Here is a 20,005-nt window from a genome sequence, read left to right as displayed (position 1 = left end):
AAGTCCACGATCAGCTCCTTTGTTTTGTTGACGTTGAGGGAGAGGTTAATTTCCTGGCACCACTCTGCCAGGGCCCTCACCTCCTCCCAGTAGGCTGTTTCGTAATTGTTGGTAATGAGTAGGATTCTGTGTTTTACCAATGCAAAAGTGATTGCTTTAGATAAAAACGCTTGATTTGCCTTACCAATCAAAACTACTTAGAAAATGCAAACATATATTTGGTGGAAAACAAATGTATGTTTCTGGAAGATGCACCATTGCTGTCCTGTTTACAACATGACTGAGCAGCGCATTACTGTTGGATTTGAGAAGGGCGCTCCTTCTTCACCGTTTTCTGCCCGTTCACGTCACGGGCCATAGACCGGTGCACGGTGGTTCAGGTTAATAGAACTCCCTCTGAGTCGGTCTCGAGGAGCTCGGCTGAGCGTATTTCTACTTGTTGTTTTGAAACCGCTAAACACCGACCGGAGGCATTGAGTAGAAGATGGCGGATGTTGAAGGCGATGAAATTAAGTCGGCTCTCCCTTCGGCTTCCCGTAATGGACCCACTGCAGGTTCGGTTGTCGGTACCGGAGTCCAAAATGCTACCCAAGTGACGTCAGGTCCACGAATGGTTAGAATTGTAAAGTCGGAATCAGGATATGGATTCAACGTTCGTGGACAAGTTAGCGAAGGAGGACAACTGCGAAGCATCAATGGGGAATTGTATGCACCTCTTCAGCATGTCAGTGCTGTTTTGCCTGGAGGGGCAGCGGACCGAGCTGGCATATCAAAGGGTGACAGGATTCTGGAGGTGTAAGTCAGATTTCTTTAACCATAATAGAGGCCGTTAGCTGGCTAGCTAGCTACCTCTGGGGAGGACTGATGCCGCGTTCAAAACAACTGTGAACTCAAATCTCCGACTGGGAAACTCGGAAAAAAGGAGCTCCGACTGGGAAAAATCTATTTGAACGGTCATCCAACTCGGGAAACCGCATCATGCGCGCGTTCAAAACATCTGAGAACTCGGAAAGAACGAGTTCAAATCATGACGTCAGTGGTCTTCAGATCGGGAATTCTGAGCTCTAGAAAGAGGCCCTAGTTCCAGAGTTGCAATTTCGAGTTGTATGACCTTTCAAATCGAATTCTTCCAATTTCCCTGTTGGTTTGAACACATGGAAGTCGGAGAGTTCCAAGTTGTTTTGAACGTTGCAATAACTAGGTATTTAGCAAAGTGGCTAACGTTAGCTAGCAAGTTGCTAGCTAGTTAACCTCACTGCAGTAATTGGCTGAAACGTTATCTGTAGCTATCTAGTACACATTAGCTAGCTAGCACCCATGCTAATTAGCTAGCAAGCATTTTAATAAACAAATCCAGACCGATAATCATTGCACAAATTTGTGAGTTTTCAAATCATCGCACCACCACCACAAACAATATGATCTTTGCTAGCTAATTTGGTAGAGTACGTTTGCGCAGTCAGTGAGTGATATTTAACACTGCTCATGGGTGTTGAATGTCAGAGTTGTCATTGGTTTCTTGGTAACTTTTTAATCATTTTTTGAAATGGGAGAATAAAAAGATAGGGCTCTCTCTGTCTAGCGTCCTCATGACTTGCCCTATTTCTGAGTGTATTTGTGTGCAAGTCAGTGTGCCTGGGTGGAGTTGATACAGGAAAACCCAGACCCTCGTTTTGAAAACAATTTGGGGCAAGGACATCACCTCTAATTAGGAAAATATAATTTTAATCATAACATCAGAGGAGGGAATTAACTTTTCATACCTTCCTAAAAAAGTTGCAAAGGAAATGGTCTTCCTTTGCCTTACTCTTGAGGAACAAGAAAATGGAAACGATACCAAGCTTTTCTCGGTCAATGACAAACGAGAAAGAATGAGGAACATGATTGACAACTTGCTGAGGCATCAAACGGGTATTTCTACTTCCAAATGGCATCCTATTCCCTATGTAGTGCACTATGGGCCCTGGTCAAAAAGAGTGCACCATATAAGGGATAGGGTGATATTGGGACGTAAAACCTTTGTCTTCCTAACGGTATGTTTTTATCCATCAACTAGCCACTTTGCCTGTGTCGTATGATAAGTAGTGCTCATGTGTCACATTAATCAGCCACTACTGCTTCCCCAGCAATTGGAAATAAACCTGATGTGTGTAGTCAAGTTATTCCCCTAGTTCCTACACCTCTAGTTTACGTTAGTGGTTCAGGCTTGAAGGTTAGTTTGTTTGTTTACGCATGCACATTTGCTGTTTTACTAGATGGCTTTAGGCTGTTGTCAATCCCTACTTATTTATTGATTGAGGGAAACCTAAAAGTTATGCAATGTTTTATTTTGCAATTTCAATGAATTTAGATCCACCCTTGTCAATGAGTGAAAAATTCTCATGAAGTAGCCAGAAGTTGGCCAACTCTTGGTACTGTCCTTTTTTTTACATTAAAAAAAAAATAATAATATTCCAATTCAGTTCACCTACCTTTACGTTTCGATAAATGGTATTCATGAGATTAATTTGGCAGATGCTACAGAGAACTGTTTTCCTGATTGATAGAAGGGTCAAGGCTACATCAAAGCTGTGATGTGGAGAGGGGTTAGCCTACATCTCCCTATATCCCTTTTCTTTCCCCCCCGGTCCCCTCTTTGTCCCCCTTGAGGAAAGTTCCCAATACAGACTCGTTTTCAGCCAGCTACGTTTTCCACTTCATATTAAATGGGGTACTTTTTATTTAAAAGGTTTAATTCGCTAGTCTGTCGAGCCCTCTCCTGCTAGAATGAATGATATACATCTTATAGCGATCTATTGATAGGATAGGTGCCTTTCAGTCACAAAGCGAGTGATGACAGGGAAACACAGCAGAGAGGAAGAGGTGAAGCATTTCTATGTGCATATTTTAGACCCAAGCTTGTCTCCTGCCTTCCCGCCTTTGGGACAACGACTCCCATTGTTAGGGTGGAGACTTGAGCGTATAATTTATATACAGATCTCTAGATGCAGTTGAATTTCTTTACGCGGAGGGGAGAGAGCATGATGCTTGTGAATTTGTATGTCCCATGCAATGTAATTGGTAACGATGAGTCAAAATCCACAACTTAGCTACGCAGCGTCATGGAGCATACTTTGCTATTTATTGTGTGTGGACTGACCACTGAACAGCAAGTGTTGACTAGTTTATAAAAGGTGAACTAACTGAACAAAGTCGATCTCCTATATCCTTTTGCCATTCATGAATCATGAAACGTGGTTATGTCTATGGTATCATATCGGGACTAGTATACCAAAGGATTTCTTAAGTTTCCTTTCCTAGGATGTCTGGGCTTGCCAGACAGTGACGCTGAAGTGGGTGACTATCGTCACTCTGTGTAAGCTCCTGAATTGGCATCGGTGGGAGAGGCTTTCGTTTGGCTCCCAAATTTGCACAGGCTACAGGTAGACTTAGGCTTTTTGGCGATTATCTGCAGATAAATTATGAAAATAATTGATGACGATGGTGGATCATCATTGCAGGAATAATGGTTCGAGGAGTGTATAATTCTACGTATTTTAGTGATTTTAGTGATTTGTGACCCACCGACACTGCCCCGGTTAGAATGGGAATAAAGCAGCCCAAGAGTTCACACATATGCAAACTTTATTTAAACAAACTGATAAAGATGAACATGGGGATGGTAGTGGTTCTGTAATGGACAGAAACGGAGGTAATGAATACACCAGGGCACTGATGCAAAGGACTGTATAGATTGCATATGCTACCTGCAGAGTATTACACAGTTAACGCAGAGGGGCAACATGCAATAGTAGTAACTATGAAGAACAATATACAAATGTCGCACAACTCACTTTTGGCACACACACCATCCCACAAGTCCAGATATGAATGAGTCTAGCTGTTGTTGTGCAGGACAGAGATGAGCTTGCTGCTCTCTGACTGCTTGAAGTATTGTGTGACCTGCAGAGTCAAGAGGATGGGCAGCTGTCCGGCCCCTAGTAACCTCCCTAGCAACCTTTCAAGGCACAGGTCACACACATCAGAGAATTTGAGAGGCACGTTTATGGTACTCCCTAAATTCTCAGGCTCCGGTCGTGGGGAATGGGAGTGTGCAGCTCAGGGTTGTGAGGTAAAGATAAGTCACCGGCAGGGAATTTGTAACAGCCACCCCTAAATATGAGCAACATACAAAATAAGTAATTCCATGCTCGAATGTCAGTCTAGAGCCTATTGGTCCCAAGGTAGGTCTGGGCCCCCCATCAGAGGTAGGCAAGGATCAGCGGCGGTTCCTCAACTGATGCAGGAAAGTCCCCCAGTGCAGGAACCAGAGGAGGACCCAGAGCAGGCCCCAACGGTAAACTTGAGGCCAGATCAGGCGGCAGTGCTGGTGAGCCCAGGGCAGATGGTGGATCAGCTCGGACACCAGAAGCAGGAATAGGTAGTGCCCCTGGGACAGGACACTGGGGAGGGGGTGTGAGGTCTGGTGTGTCCCCCACCGTCACATCTGGGGTTGAGTCCAGAGGCAGCAGGACTGAACCTGGATCGGGTGTTGCATGCTGGGCAGGTGCATCCTGGACATACTGAATGGGACCAGGGCAATGGCTGGGTCAGGTGAAGCTGTTCTGTCAGTAACTGGTGGCTGGGTCTCCCCATGGGCCCGGGTCAGGGCTGGAACTGTCATCGGAGGTAGCAGCAGACAGGTCCGGTGCTTCTGCAGGATTCCATAGTTCAGGGACAGGCGGTGAGGAATAGGGTCCGGTCAGCAATAGGTTTACCTACCGCTTGGCGATGCTGGCCGAGCCAGGGAGAGGGTTCCCCCAGAGTTCGCCGTGCCGCCAAAGAGGCAGAATACTAAAGTCACAGTCGTAGTCGGTAATGTTGCTGGGGTTGGAGAGGGCTCCCCTGACCGGAGGAAGCCCGGGATCTGGTCTGCTATTCGAAGATGCAAAGATCTATTCTGCTCCATTACAAACCATATGTTCTTCCTGTACTTCACTCCCGTAGGCTCCATAGAAGGGGTATAATCCACATGGTATTAGTCCACTGTATACCCCAGAGCCATACTCCACTAGACTGCAGGTAGGCAGTATGGAAAGTGCCCTGTATGACCTGCAGAGTCAAGGGATGGGCAGATTTCCGCCCCCTTAGGTTGCTATCAGGGCACACGTCACCCAGGTCAGAGAGTTTGAGAAGCAGGTTTAGGATACTCCCTAGACTCTCAGGCTATGGTCCTAGGGAATAAGGACCTGAGTGTGCCGATAAGCCCGGCAGGGAATTCGTAACAATCATTCTGATCTAAGTATGATAATTAGGGCCCTCATCGAATCCAGGCATTAAAACGGAAGTCTTGACTTTAGTAGTGCATCCACTAAATGTATTGAAAATGTATTAATTGTATTTCCTGCAACTTTCTGTGTGTGTGTGTGTGTGTGTGTGTGTGTGTGTGTGTGTGTGTGTGTGTGTGTGTGTGTGTGTGTGTGTGTGTGTGTGGTATCAATCCAGTGGGTATTTTTTGCAAACACTATCATATGTGCACTACAAAAACGCAGCTAAACAGCCTCTTGCTTGGTGCGCACTTCAATTAAAGGGTAACTACACCTAAAAGTCAACATTTCTCAGGTTTAAGTGTTGTTGTGTGATTTAAAAAAAAATAATTTAAGAGCAAAAACCATCAAAAACCTAAAACAAAACCTTACATTTTTCGAGATAATGTGGGATATTTAATTTGTCTTAATAAAATACACAATTTGAAGAACAAACATGAAACTGTCACAATGATATCTTGTAGTAAAAACTTTAATCTCGAGGAGGTGTTAAAGGTTTAATGTTCTCTTACATATAAAATAGTCCTGATCTTATAGGCCAGGAGTTTCAAAGGTTACTAAAATGAATAAGTAATGATGGAAAAAGTGTGTGGCAGGCAGGCGCTCCCCTGCCCTCCCTCAACCCCCTTGGTACTCAGAGGCAGATTAGCCGAGACACCTGATGCTGCTGCCATCTGGCCTCAGCATCGTGAGTTAAGGAGGGAGGCTTGTCACCACAAGGTAAACTTGTAGGGCGTCAGGTAGCCTAGCGGTTAGCGCGCTAGTCCAGTAACCGAAAGGTCGCTGGTTAGAATACTCGAGCCGACGTGGTGAAAAATCTGTCTGTGCCCTTGAGCAAGGCACTTAACCCTAATTTGCTCCAGCGGCGCTGTACTACTATTGCTGATCCTGTAAAACAAAATATTTTCACTGCACCTATCCGGTGTGTGACAATAAAACCCAGTGCATTCGGAAAGTATTCAGACCCCTTGACTTTTTCCACATTTTGTTACGTTACAGCCTTATTCAAAAATAGATTTTAATTTTTTAAAATTATCCACTCGTCAATCTACACACTACCCCATAATGACAGCATAAACAGGTTTGCAGAGATGTATTTATTTATTAAAAATAAATTTCACATTTACATACATAAGTATTCAGACCTTTTACTCAGTACTTTGTTGAAGCCCCTTGGGCAGCGTTTACAGCCACGGGTCTTCTTGGGTTTGACACTACAAGCTTAGCACACCTGTATTTGGAGTTTCTCCATTCTCTGCAGATCCTCTCAAACTCTGTCCGGCTGGATGTGGAGCGTCGCTACACAGCTATTTTCAGGTCTCTCCAGAGATGTTTGATCGGGTTCAAGTCCAGGCTCTGGCTGGGCCACTCAAGGACATTGAGACTTGTCCCGAAGCCACTCCTGCATTGTTGTGGCTGTGTGCTTCGAGTCGTTGTCCTGTTGGAAGGTGAACCTTCGCCCCAGTCTGAGGTCCTGAGCACTCTGGATTAAGTTTTCATCGTGGATTTCTCTGTACATTTACTCTGTTCATCTTTCCTCAATCTTACTAGTCTCCCAGTCCCTGCCGCAGAAAAACATCCCTACAGCATGATGCTGCCACCACCATGTTTCACCTTCGGGATGGTATTGGGGACCTTCAATGCTGCAGAAATGTTTTGGTTCCCTTCCCCAGATCTGTGCCTCGACACAATCCTGTCTCGGAGCTCTACAGACAATTCCTTCGACCTCATGGCTTGGTTTTTGCCCTGACATGCACTGCCAAATGTGGGATCTGATATAGACATGTGTGCCTTTCCAAATCATGTCCAATCAATTGAATTTACTACAGGTGGACTCCATTCAAGTTGTAGAAACATCTCAAGGATGAACAATGGGAACAGGATGTACCTGAGCTCAAGTTTTAAGCATACTTATATAAAATAAGGTATTTCTGTTTTATTTTTAATAAATGTGCAAACAATTTAAATGTTTTGCTTTGTCATTATGGAGTATTGTGTGTAGATTGATCAGGAAAAACATGCATTTGATCAATTTTAGAATAAGGCTGTAACGTAACAAAATGTGGAAATAGTGAAGGGGTCTGAATACTTTCCGAATGCACTGTGTCTATTATACAGTACAAGTTAAACGTTTGGACAGCTACTCATTCAAGGGTTTTTATTTTATTTTCATACATTGTAGAATAATAGTGAAGGCAAACTATTAAATTGTGTTAAACAAATCCAAATATATGTTATATTCAGGATTGTTCAAAGTAGCCACCCTTTGCCTTGATGACAGCTTTGCACACTCTTGGCATTCTTTGAACCAGCTTCACCTGGAATGCTTCTCCAACAGTCTTGAAAGAGTTCCCACATATGTTGAGCACTTGTTGGCTGCTTTTCCTTCACTCTGCGTTCCAACTCATCCCAAACCAATTTGGTTGAGGTCGGATGATTGCGGAGGCCAAGTAACAGACACGTCTCAACATCAACTTGAGATGGTTTTGGATCAGTTGGACCGCGGAGTGAAGGTAATGCAGCCAACAAGTGCTCATCATGTGTGAGAACTCCTTCAAGACTGTTCAAAAACCATTCCAGGTGAAGCTGGTTGAGAGAATGCAAAGCTGTCATCAAGGCAAAGGGTGGCTACTTTGAAGTTTCTCATAAAATATATTTTGATTTGACACTTTTTAGTTACTACATGACTCCATATGTGTTATTTCATAGTTTTGATGTCTTCACTATTATTTTACAATGTAGAAAATATTAAAAAGAAAGAACATTTAATGAGTAGGTGTCAACTTTTGACTGGTACTACATATATAGTTTTTTATTTCATTTTTTAAAAAACTATTTAAAACTATTATATATATATATGTATATGTATATATGTATATGTCGCCCTGCCGCCCATGAATATATAGTTTGGCAGCTTACAGAGCTAGACAGAATAAGGCAAACGTGAATAATTTCAGAGAAGGTGTTGGAGGATAGGTCTAACCAAACACTACCACCCTTAACGGGCATAACATGAGCACCGACTGATCCCGTCCCACCATCTCTCACTCTGCGTCCCACAGTAATGGTGTGAGCGTGGAGGGGGCCACCCACAAGCAGGTGGTGGATCTGATCCGGGCCGGGGAGAGGGAACTGGTGCTTTCTGTGCTGTCTGTGCCGCCCCAGGAGGCAGACTGTCTTGAGGCCGGGGATGAGAGCGCCGCCCAGCTCAGCTATGACTACAGCGACAAGCAGGCCGTGCCCATCTCCATCCCCACATTCAAGCACGTGGAGCAGCACGCCGAGAGGTTTGTGGTGAGTAAAAAATACATAGTTCATGGTGAGGTTTCTGGCTGGCCTTGTTTACTAGAGAATGACTGAACTTTTCTAAAAGCCCCATGTGTCTTTTGCAGTGCAGAGTTCGGCCATGCCAAAATGTGGCCGATGTCAGTAATCACATATACAATGCGACCTACACTGAGTATGCCAAACATTAGGAACACCTTCCTAATATTAAGTTGCACCCCCCCTTTTGCCGCCAGAACCTCTTCAATTTGGACTCTACAAGGTGTTGCAAGCAATGTTTCCCACAGTTGGCTAGATGTCCTTTAGGTGGTGGATCATTCTTGACACACATGGGAAACTGTTAAGCGTGATACCCAGCAGCGATGCAGTTCTTGACACAGACATTTTTGGTCTTTCCCCTTCACCGTCTGAATGGCAAACATACATGGATTGTGTATCTGTTGTCTCAAGGCTTAAAAATCCATATTTTAACCTCTCCTCCCCTTTATCTACACTGATTTAACAAATGATCAATAGCTTTCATCTGGATTCACCTGGTCAGTCTGTCATGGAAAGAGCAGGTGTTCTTTCTTTTGTTTACAGGGAGTACCAGCACCAGATCAATGTGCCGTGGTATAAGGTATTTGAGGTAGATGTGTACATGAAGGCAGGGTAAAGTTACTAGGCATCAGGATAGATAAGTGTATAATAAAGAACAGATTAGCAGCAGCAAATTGTGTGTGTATGTGTGTGTGTGTGTGTGTGTGTGTGTGTGTGTGTGTGTCAATTCATACCCCTTGTTGTGTTACAGCATGAATTATTTATTTTTTAAATAGTTAAATAGATGTATTTTCTCACCCATCTACACACAATACCCTATAATGCCAAAGCTAAAACATGTTTTTAGAAATGTTTGCTAATTTATTTAAAATTAAATATAGAAATATCTAATTCACACCCCTGAGTCAATACATGTTAGAATCACGTTTGGCAACGAATACAGCCGTGAGTATTTCTGGGTAAGTCTCTAAGAGATTGTACAATATTTGCACAATATTCTTAAAACAATTATTCAAGCTCTGTCAAGTTGGTTGTTGATCATTGTTAGACTGCCATTTTCAAGTCTTGCAATATATTTTCAATCCAATTTAAGTCAAAACTAACTAGGCCACTCAGGAAAATGCACTACTGTCATGGTAAGCAACTCCAGAGTATATTTGGCCTTGTGTTTTTAGGTTATTGTCCTACTGAAATTAGAATTTTATCTCCCAGTGTCTGTTGGAAAACAGACTGAATCAGGTTTTCCTCTAGGATTTTGCCTGTTCTATTGTTTCTTTTTATCCCCCCCAAAATCCCTAGTCCTTGTTAATGACAAGCATACCCATAACATGATGCAGCCACCACCATGCTTAGAAATATGAAGAGTGGTATTCAGTGATGTTTGTTTTGCCCCAAACAAAATGCTTTGTATGCAGGACATAAAGTTAATTTCTTTGCAGATTTACTTCAGGGTCTTTTTGCAAACAGGATGCATGTTTTGGATAATTTTTATTGTACAGGCTATAATTTCTTTATGCCGTCATTTAGGCTACTATTGTGATATGACTACAATGTTGTTGATCCATCCTCCATTATCTCCTATCACAGCCATTGTTTTAAAGTCACCAATTCTCGAGACGTTTCTGGTAACTGAGTTAGGAAGGACGCCTGTATCTTTGTAGTAACTGGTGTATTGATAACTTCACCATGCTCAAAGGGATATCTTTAAAAAAAAATGTTTTTACCAATAGATGCCCTTTGCGAGGCATTGGAAAACTTCCCTAACCACTATTATTGAACATGGAATGAGTCCCCCAAAAATAATGAAACAAATTCTTACTCCTGAACTGATTTAGGCTTGCCATAGCAAAGGGGTTGAATACTTATTGACTGAAGACATTTAATTTTTTATTCATTTGTAAAAATTTCTAAAAACATAATTCCACTTTGACATTATGGGGTATTGTGTGTAGGCCAGTGACACATTATTTAGATTAAATTCAGGCTGTAACCCAACAAAATGTGGAAAAAGTGAAGTGGTGTGAATACTTTCTGAAGGTGTGTGTGCATAGGGTCAGTGCAAGATAATTCATGGTTACCTGGACTAACTATTTAGCAGTTTTATGGCTTGGGGGTAGTAGCTGTCGCACCGCCCTCTGTAGCGCTTTGCAATCAACGGCGGTGCATTTGTCAAACCAAGCGGGGATGCAGCCAATCAAAATGCTCTCGATGGTGCAGCTGTAGAAATTTGAGGATCCCCTCGGATCATGCCAATTTTTTGGGGGGGGGAAGAGGGAAGAGGCGCTGCCATGCTCTCTTCATGACTGTGCAGGTTCCTGTGGACTAAGGCTGTTACGGTGACAGTATTACCGCCACACCAGCGGTCACGAGTCAAATTCCACGTGACCGTTTAGTCAGCCAGAGGCACACTCCAACACCATTTGCAAACAAAGCCTTTCTGTTTAGTGAGTCTACCAGATCAGGCAGTAAGGATGACCAGGTAGGTTCTCTTGATAAGTGTGAGCTTGATAAGTGTTAAGCATTCGAAATGTAACGAGCTGTCAGGGAAAATGTATGGAGTAAAAAGTAGTAGTAAAAGTTGCTGAATGTGAAGTACAGATACCACCCCAAAAAACGAAGTAGCACTTTAAAGTCATTTTTTTTGTGATATTAAAATATTTTTATTAAATTAGCAACAATTTCTAAAGAACTGTTTATGCTTTGTCATGATTGGGTAGTGTTTAGATTGATGAGGGGGAAAAATATTTTCATCCATTTTAGAATAAGGCTGTAAGGTAACAAAATGTGGAAAAAGTCATGGGTTCTGAATACTTTCCAAATGCACTGTGTATTCTGAAAGTATTCAAACCCCTTGATATTTCACACATTTTGTTACGTTACTGCCTTTGAAATTGTTGCATGTAGCATTTATATTTTTCTTTAGTATAAAAAAAAGATGCATTTTATGGTGAAAATTAGCTTCCCCAAACTTGAAACTCACGTGGCGTGGCGCCTTTGGAAAGTGGATGAATGTGCTTAATTTTAAGAATTGAGCAATAAATACTGCAGCATAAGAAAGCTGGGATACTCTTAACTAGTGGCCAGTCAAAACTATTTTCACATGCAATTACACAAATCATGTAAAAAAAAAAGTATCTTCTTCTTATTGGTGTCTTTTAGTAATGGTTTCTTTTCAGCAATTTGACCATGAAGGCCTGATTTGACGCAGTCTCCTCTGCCCAGTTGACGTTGATGTGTCTCTTACTTGAACTCTGAAGCATTTATTTGGGCTGCAATTTCTGAGGCTGTTAACTCTAATGAACTTCTCTGCAGCAGAGGTAACTCTGGGTCTTCCTTTCCTGTGGCTGTCCTCATGAGAGCCAGTTTCTTCATCAGCGCTTGGTTTTTGTGACTGCACTTGAGACATTTTCCAGATTGACTGACCTTCATGTCTTAAAGTAATGGAATGTTGTTTCTCTTTGTTTATTTGAGCTGTTCTTGCCATAATATGGACTTGGTCTTTTACCAAATCTATCTTCTGTTTACCAACCCTACCTTGTCACAACGCAACTGATTGGCTCAAACCCATGAAGGAAAGAAATTCCACAAATGTACTTTTTAACTTCTCTAAGGTATAGGCACACCTGTTAATTCAAATGCATTCCAGGTGACTACCTCATGAAGCTGGTTGAGAAAATGCCAAGAGTGCAAAGCTGTCATCAAGGCTACTTTGATGAATCCCAAAAATGAAATATATTTTGATTTGTTTTCACACTTTTTCATTACTGCATGATTCCATATTATTTCATAGTTTGATGTCTTCACTATTATTCTACAATGTAGAAAATAGTCAAAATAAAGAAAATCCCTGGAATGAATAGGTGTGTCCAAACATATTTTTTTATTTAACCAGGTAGGCTAGTTGAGAACAAGTTCTCATTTACAACTGCGACCTGGCCAAGATAAAGCAAAGCAGTACGACAAAGACAACAACGCAGAGTTACACAAGGGATAAACAAACGTACAGTCAATAACACAATAGAAAAATCTGTATACTGTGTGTGCAAATGAAGTAAGGAGGTAAGGCAATAAATAGGCCAATAGGGGCAAAGTAATTACAATTTAGCAATTTACACTGGAGTGATAAATGCAGATGTACACCAGTATTTCTACTTGCACAAAAGAGCAGGAAAAACAAATATGGGGATGAGGTAGGTAGTTGGTGGTGTGCAACTTTTGTGTGTGTGTTGTGGGGATTGGAAATGATGCAGACAATTACATTGATGAAAGCTACAATCTGTCTGCAATATTAAAGCTGATCTACCACCTAAAAAAATATAAAACTACAAATGTTTTTCTTGGCACATTGGTGTTCCCAAATTAAGTCCAGGTCACACAACAAAATATTTAGAAGCATATGCAACCAAAATGGTCACACTTTAGAGCCCTGTGTACATGTCTCATCTTTTACAAGTGAATACTGTGCATAATTTCCCCTGTGTTCTGTCATATGCCACCTTACCGCTCACGTCGGTCTGTTCCCTACAGGTGTACAACGTGTACATGTCGGGCAGGCAGCTGTGCTCCAAGCGCTACCGGGAGTTTGCTATCCTGAACCAGAACCTGAAGAGGGAGTTTGCCAGTTACACCTTCCCCAAGATCCCAGGGAAATGGCCCTTCTCCCTGTCTGAGCAGCAGCTGGACACACGCCGCAGGGGCCTGGAGGAGTACCTGGAGAGAGGTGAGAGAGAGAAGGAAGTAAAGGTAGAGAAAGAGGTAGAGTGTACCTGTAGAGAATTGAGGAGAGCTAAAGAAAAAGAAAAAACTTAAGGATTGTAACTTAATTCCCTTCAATGATGTGTAATGGACATGCAGATAGTGCCTATAGCGCCAACACCACAGGTATCATATTACACATAGAGATGTGTATATATTACTATTATTTCATTCTGTGGTATTACACCTCTTCCATATGTCAGTGCTGGAGATCAGTTGAGGAGAGATGAAAAACAGCACGTGCTTTATTTTTGGAATGCCTGTGTGAGTTAATTAGAGGAACAAGTAGCACAGAAATCTGAGTTTTTGGAGAAGTGAGAAACCACGTATGCTGTAATGCAGTGTGTCAAACTCCAACATAGCTCAATCTCCTGCAGACAGATGGCAAATCATTGCAATACTTGTGGAATGCCCTGGAATGTGTATGTACCGGTAATATAACTGCAGTGCACATTGTGTCCAACTTCAAGTGTGCACGTGAATGCAATATGGTAAGACGACCTTTTGCTCTCTCTGTTTCTCTTATTTTCTCCTTCTGTAGTTTGTTCAGTACGGGTGATTGGTGAGAGTGACATCATGCAGGAATTCCTTTCTGAATCAGATGAGGTACGTTTGTGCAGACCGTTTCCGTAGCTCCAGGAGAGCATCTTAAAACACACACACACTGATACTCACCTTTCCTTTCTCTGTCAGAATTACAATGGCATTTCAGACGTGGAGCTGCGGATAGCCCTGCCAGACAAGACCATCATCTCTGTCAGGGTGCGCAAGAACAGCACAACTGACCAAGTCTACCAGGTATAGAACTGTTTTTATAGAGAAGTTCCTCACTTGTAGTCAAATATATGCTGACCAAACCGGGCGCGCGCACGCATGTTGATTTTTGTATCCCGACACCAGACGTGATCAGGACACCCAGGTTGAAGTATCAAAACAAACTCTGAACCAATTATATTAATTTGGGGACATGTCGAAAAGCATTAAACATTTATGGCAATGTAGCTTGCTGTTACTAGCTAATTTGTCCTGGGATATAAACATTGGGTTGTTATTTTACCTGAAACGTCCTCTACTCCGACAACATATAAAACAGTAAACCGAATTCCTTTCTCGTCATCTCTCCTCCTTCCTCAGGCTTCTTTTTTACTTCTTTGGCGGTTGACAACCAACTTTACGGGGCGTTACTACAACCAACTGGTGGAGTGTGGATGTCAGTTAATCTTTCAGTCACCCACGTGGGTATATGCCCCTAAACACCAATGAGGGGATGGCACGTGGGTATATGCTCTCAAAAACCAATGAGAAGATGGGAGAGGCCGGGCTTGCAGCGCGTTGAGTGTCACAAATAGGACCTATTTCTATTTTAGCGCCTGGTCACGCAGACGCTCGCAAGCAGTGCGGTTGCAATGACTGAATAACAGTATGTGTACATTTATTTTGGGACGCGAGCGGTATGGTCAGCATGTGTAACCATTTTGGTTGCATATGCTCCTAAATATTGTGCTGTGCGACCTGAAATTTTATTTTGGGAGCAACTGTGTGCCAAAAAAAAAAAAATCACCCAGTTAATTGTTGTAATGATTTGGCTTCGCTGTACCGTTGATACAGAGTGCCCCTTAGAAATTGGTCTCTGCCTAGGAAACTGCTCGGACTAGCATTTTATTCAAGCCATTATTAGAGGGACAGTACAAAGCACGAACAAGGTCGAGAGGGAGAGGAGTTGGCAGCCCCCGATGGTACCACTGGACACCGGTGCTATGGCGCTGGCATTTTCCACCTCTCAAAACATACTGCTAATAAAGTTAACAAAGCACTAACTAGTTTACCTAGCTATTGTAATGAATAGCTACAGTGCCTTCAGAATGTATTTGCACCCCTCGACTTTTTCCACATTTTGTTGTTACAGCCTGAATTTAAAATGGATTAATTTGACATTTTGTATCACTAGCCTACACACATTACCCCATAAGTGGAATTATGTTATTCCAAAATTTTTGTCCATAAGTATTCAACCCCTTTTGTTATGGCAAGCCTAAATAAGTTCAGGAGTAAACTTTTGATTAACAAGTCACAAGTTGCATGGACTCACTCTGTGTGCAAAAAGTGTTTATTCTTTTTTTAATGACTAGCTCGTCTCTGTACCCCACACGTACTGTAAGGTCCCTCAGTTGATCATTGAATTTCAAACACAGATTCAACCACAAAGACCAGGGATGTTTTCCAATGCCTTGCAAAGATGAGCACTTATTGGTAGATGGGTAAAAAAAGCAGACATTGAATATTCCTTTGCGCATGGTGAAGTTATTTTATCTTTGGATGGCGTATCAATACACCTTCACTACAAAGATACAGGCGTCCTTCCTAACTCAGTTGCCAGAAAGGAAGGAAACTGCTCAGGGATTTCACCGTGAGGCCAATGGTGACTTTAAAATAGTAAGAGTTTAATGTTTGTAATAGGAGAAAATTGAGGAAGGATCAAGAACATTGTAGTTACTCCGCAATACTAACCTAATTGACAGAGTGAAAAGAAGGAAGCCTGTACAGAATATTAAAATACATGCATATAGTTTGCAACAAGGCACTAAAGTAATACTTACTGTGAAAAATGTGACAAAGCAATTCACTTTTATATATAAAGTGTTATGTTTGGGGCAAATCCACTACAACACATTACTGAGTAGCGCACTCTATATTTTCAAGAATAGTGGTGGCTGCATCATGTTATGGGTGTGCTTGTAATTGTTAAGAACTAGGGAGAATTTCAGGGTAAAAAATATTAAGGAATTAAGCTAATCACAGGCAAAATCATAGAGGAAAACCTGGAACAGTATGCTTTCCACCAGACCCTGGGAGATGAATTCACTTTCAACAGGACAATAACTTAAAACACAAGGCTCAATATACACTGGAGATGCTTACCAAGACGACATTGAATGTTCCTGAGTGGCCTAGTTTTAACTTACACGGAGTGTACAAAACATTGCTCTTTCCATGACGGACTGACTAGGTAAATCCAGGTGAAACTAGGATCCCTTGTTGATGTCCACTTCAATCTGTGTAGATGAAGGGGAAGGGTTTTTAAGCCTTGATTAAAATTGAGACATGGATTGTGTGTGTGCCATTCTGTGACTGAAGTGCCTTTGAACAGGTTATGGTAGTAGGTACCAGGCGCACCAGTTTGAGTGTGTCAAGAACTGCAACTCTGCTGGGTTTTTCACGCTCAACATTTTCTCTATGTGTATCAAGAATTGTCCACCAGCCAACTTGACAAAATTGTGGGAAGCATTGGAGTCAACATGGGTCAGCATTCCTGTGGAACAATTTTGACACCTTGTAGAGTCCATGCCCTGACAAATTGAGGCTGTTCTGAGGGCAAAAGGGGGTCAAACTCAAAACTAGGAAGGTGTTAATCAGTAAATTAGACATTGAAGTTTTAACCCTGTAAGAATCTTGCATCTACAGTGCATTCAGGAAGTGTTCAGACCCTTTTTTCCACATTTTGTTACGTTACAGCCTTGTTCTAAAATTGATCAAATTTTGAACAAATTTGATTGATAAAAAAATTCTCTCACCAATCTTCACACAATACCCCATAATGACAAAGCAAAAATATATATTTTTTATTTTTGCAAATGTATTAAAAATGTTACTGAAATATCACATTTACATAAGTATTCAGACCATTTACTCAGTACTTTGTTGAAGCACCTTTGTCAGCGATTACAGCCTCGAGTGTACTTTGGTATGACGCTACAAGCTTGGCACACCTGTATTTAGGGAGTTTCACCGATTCTTCTCTGCAGATCCTCTCAAGCTCTGTCAGGTTGAATGGGGAGCGTTGCTGCACAGCTATTTTCCGGTGTTTGGTTGGGTTCAAGTTCGGGCTCTGGCTGGGCCACTCAAGGATATTCAGAGACTTGTGCCGAAGCCACTCTTGCATCGTCTTGGCTGTGTGCTTAGGGTCGTTGTACTGTTGGAAGGTGAACATTCACCCCAGTTTGAGGTCCTGAGTGCTCTGGAGCAGGTTTTCATCAAGGACTTTGTTCCTTTCATCTTTCCCTCTATGCTGACTAGTCTCCCAGTCCTTTTTGCCACTGAAAAACATCCCCACAGCATGATGATGCTGCCACCACCATGCTTCACAGTTGGGATGGTGCCAGGTTTCTTCCAGATGTGACGCTTGGCATTCAGGCCAAAGAGTTCAATCTGCGTATCATCAAATCAGAGAAGATTGTTTCTCATGGTCTGAGAGTCTATAGGTGCCTTTTGGCAAACTCCAAGCGGGCTGTCGTGTCTTTTTTACTGAGGAGTGGCTTCCATAAATGCCTGATTGGTGGAGTGCTGCAGAGATTGTTGTCCTTTTGGAAGGTTCTCCCATCTTCAAAGGGGAACTCTAGAGCTCTCTGAGTGACCATCGGGTTCTTGGTCACCTCCCTGGCCAAGGCTCTTCTCTCCCGTTTGCTCAGTTTGGCCAGGCAGCCAGCTCTAGGAAAAGTCTTAGTGTTTACAAACTTATTCCATTTTAAGATTGATGGAGACCATTGTGTTCTTGGGGACATTCAACGCTGCAGCCATTTTTTTGGTACCCTTCCCCAGATTTGTGCCTCGAAAACAATCCTGTCTCTGTACTCAACAGACAATTGCTTCATCCTCATGGCTTGGTTTTTGCTCTGACTTGCACTGTCAAATGTGGGACCTTAAATAGAAAGATGTGTGTGCCTTTCCAAAACATGTCCAATCAATTGAATTTACCACAGGTGGACACCAAGTTGTAGAAACATCTCAAGGATGATCAATTGAAACAGGATGCACCTGAGCTCAATTTCAAGTCCCATAACAAAGGGTCTGAATACTTATGTAGGTAAGGCATTTCTGTATTTAAAAAAAAAAAACAGTTTTCAGTTTGTCGTTTTTGAGGTATTGCTGATGAGAATAAGGCTATAACGTACAATTGAGTCAAGGGGTCTGAACTGTAGCTGTCACTTTAAAAACATTTTTAAAGTATAACTACCTAGTATAACAATGTATCGGTAAGCATATTAGCTAAAGATGCCAATGTCGGCATCGGCCTGATATGCAAAACTGATGTCAAAGCTGATGTGCATACCTATATAACGTAGGTAGTTGAAGTAATGATGCCACACAAATACTGCGCTACACATGCAACACAGCATTCCTAACCTAGTCCAGAATGTCTGCTGTGTGGATCTATTTTGAAGTTTCAAAGGAAGATAACAAGAAGGTTATGTCAAATTTGTGCTGCTATTATTTCCCGAGGGGAGAAAGTGGTATCTTTCAATACCATAAATGTAATTACTTATTTGAAAGTGCATCACCCCCAGACTTTCAGCGACTACTTAGAACAAAAGCAGAAAAAGATTAAGTGAACACTTCCAACAAGTTCAAGTTGAGCAGTCATTTGAAAGAGTAAGACAATTTCAACAAGAAGATAATGGGATTCATTGCCCTTGACAATCAACCGTTCTCTGTCGTGGATGATATTGGCTTTTGCCGACTGATCGAGTACCTCGAGCCCCGGTACACACTACCAAGTAGGCGCTATTTTTCAGATGTTGCCCTACCGGAGTTACAGTAGTGTTGAAACGCACATCCAGAGGAAAGCCTTATTGCATTGGTCAAGAATGTGCCGGTTCTCATACCGCTGCTGGCATTTCAAAGCCATTTGAGAACATGTTTGAAACTTGGAAACATGAACACACTCCATTCAAACAAGTGACTGGAGAAATAAGCTCATCAACTGCGTCTGCAGCAGACGTGATACCCTCTGTCATGGCATTGAAACGCCTGCTCAACAGAACTGCAGACAGGGGTTAAAACTTGTAAAAGTACTCTACTAGAGGCTGTGAACAAGCAGTTTGGTGGCATTCTCTCTGAGCCGCTTTACTGTGTTGCCACCATGCTCAATGCTAGGTACAAGGACCGCTACTTTGATGCAGACAACAAACAGGGTTTACGTGAAATGTTACACAGCTGGACAAGATAGAAACAGACTTTGACAGTGCGCAACGACGAAGGTGACCCACGACAGGAGTCGTATTGAGGGGGGGGCTCAATTTTAAAATAAGGCTGTAATGTAACAAAATTTGGACAAAGTCTAGGGGTCTGAATACTTTCCGAATGCACTGTATGTTGAATAGGTGGGCAAATTTGCACATTGGAATTGCATGTACAAATGTCGAACTGCATGAAAATATATATATATTTTTTCAAACCATTTTGACATTTTGATCACAATGTCACACATTGGCCCCATTTTCTTTATAGAAAGACCTTTTAATATGCTACAATACTTTACAAACCGTTCATATACACCCTTTTTAAAGAGAGAATTTTCAATGTAATGCATCTCAGTAGGTAAATAGAGATTTTACACAATGTAGAGACCTAATTCCACCAATGTAGTTTTTTGTATCAAGATTTTAGCTTTGTAATAAACAAATCTTTACAGGGTTACATATTAGTTTCTGGGGTGTATGTGTTTCAAAAGTAGCTAGAATTTATATAGTTCCAATATATACTGCTCAAAAAAATAAAGGGAACACTTAAACAACACAATGTAACTCCAAGTCAATCACACTTCTGTGAAATCAAACTGTCCA

At 41.9% G+C, this 20,005-nt stretch overlaps 1 protein-coding gene across 1 annotated transcript in view; it reads left to right on the top strand.

The window, feature by feature from the left end:
* Nucleotides 1-422: 422 nt before the first annotated feature.
* snx27a (sorting nexin 27a) overlaps nt 423-20,005 on the top strand; it is a 36,754-nt gene continuing 17,171 nt past the window's right edge. The window contains exons 1-5 of the mRNA XM_035793617.2: nt 423-795; nt 8,369-8,600; nt 13,158-13,350; nt 13,927-13,991; nt 14,079-14,183. Of these exons, the coding sequence (XP_035649510.1) occupies nt 485-795; nt 8,369-8,600; nt 13,158-13,350; nt 13,927-13,991; nt 14,079-14,183 (906 nt within the window). The 5' untranslated portion in view covers nt 423-484. The remainder of the gene's footprint in view (nt 796-8,368; nt 8,601-13,157; nt 13,351-13,926; nt 13,992-14,078; nt 14,184-20,005) is intronic.

The sequence above is a fragment of the Oncorhynchus keta genome, chromosome 19 (genome assembly GCF_023373465.1).
Source record: "Oncorhynchus keta strain PuntledgeMale-10-30-2019 chromosome 19, Oket_V2, whole genome shotgun sequence".
NCBI lineage: Eukaryota > Metazoa > Chordata > Actinopteri > Salmoniformes > Salmonidae > Oncorhynchus > Oncorhynchus keta.
The sequence above is the reverse complement of the archived record's forward strand: the minus strand, read 5'-3'. Positions and strand labels throughout refer to the sequence as shown.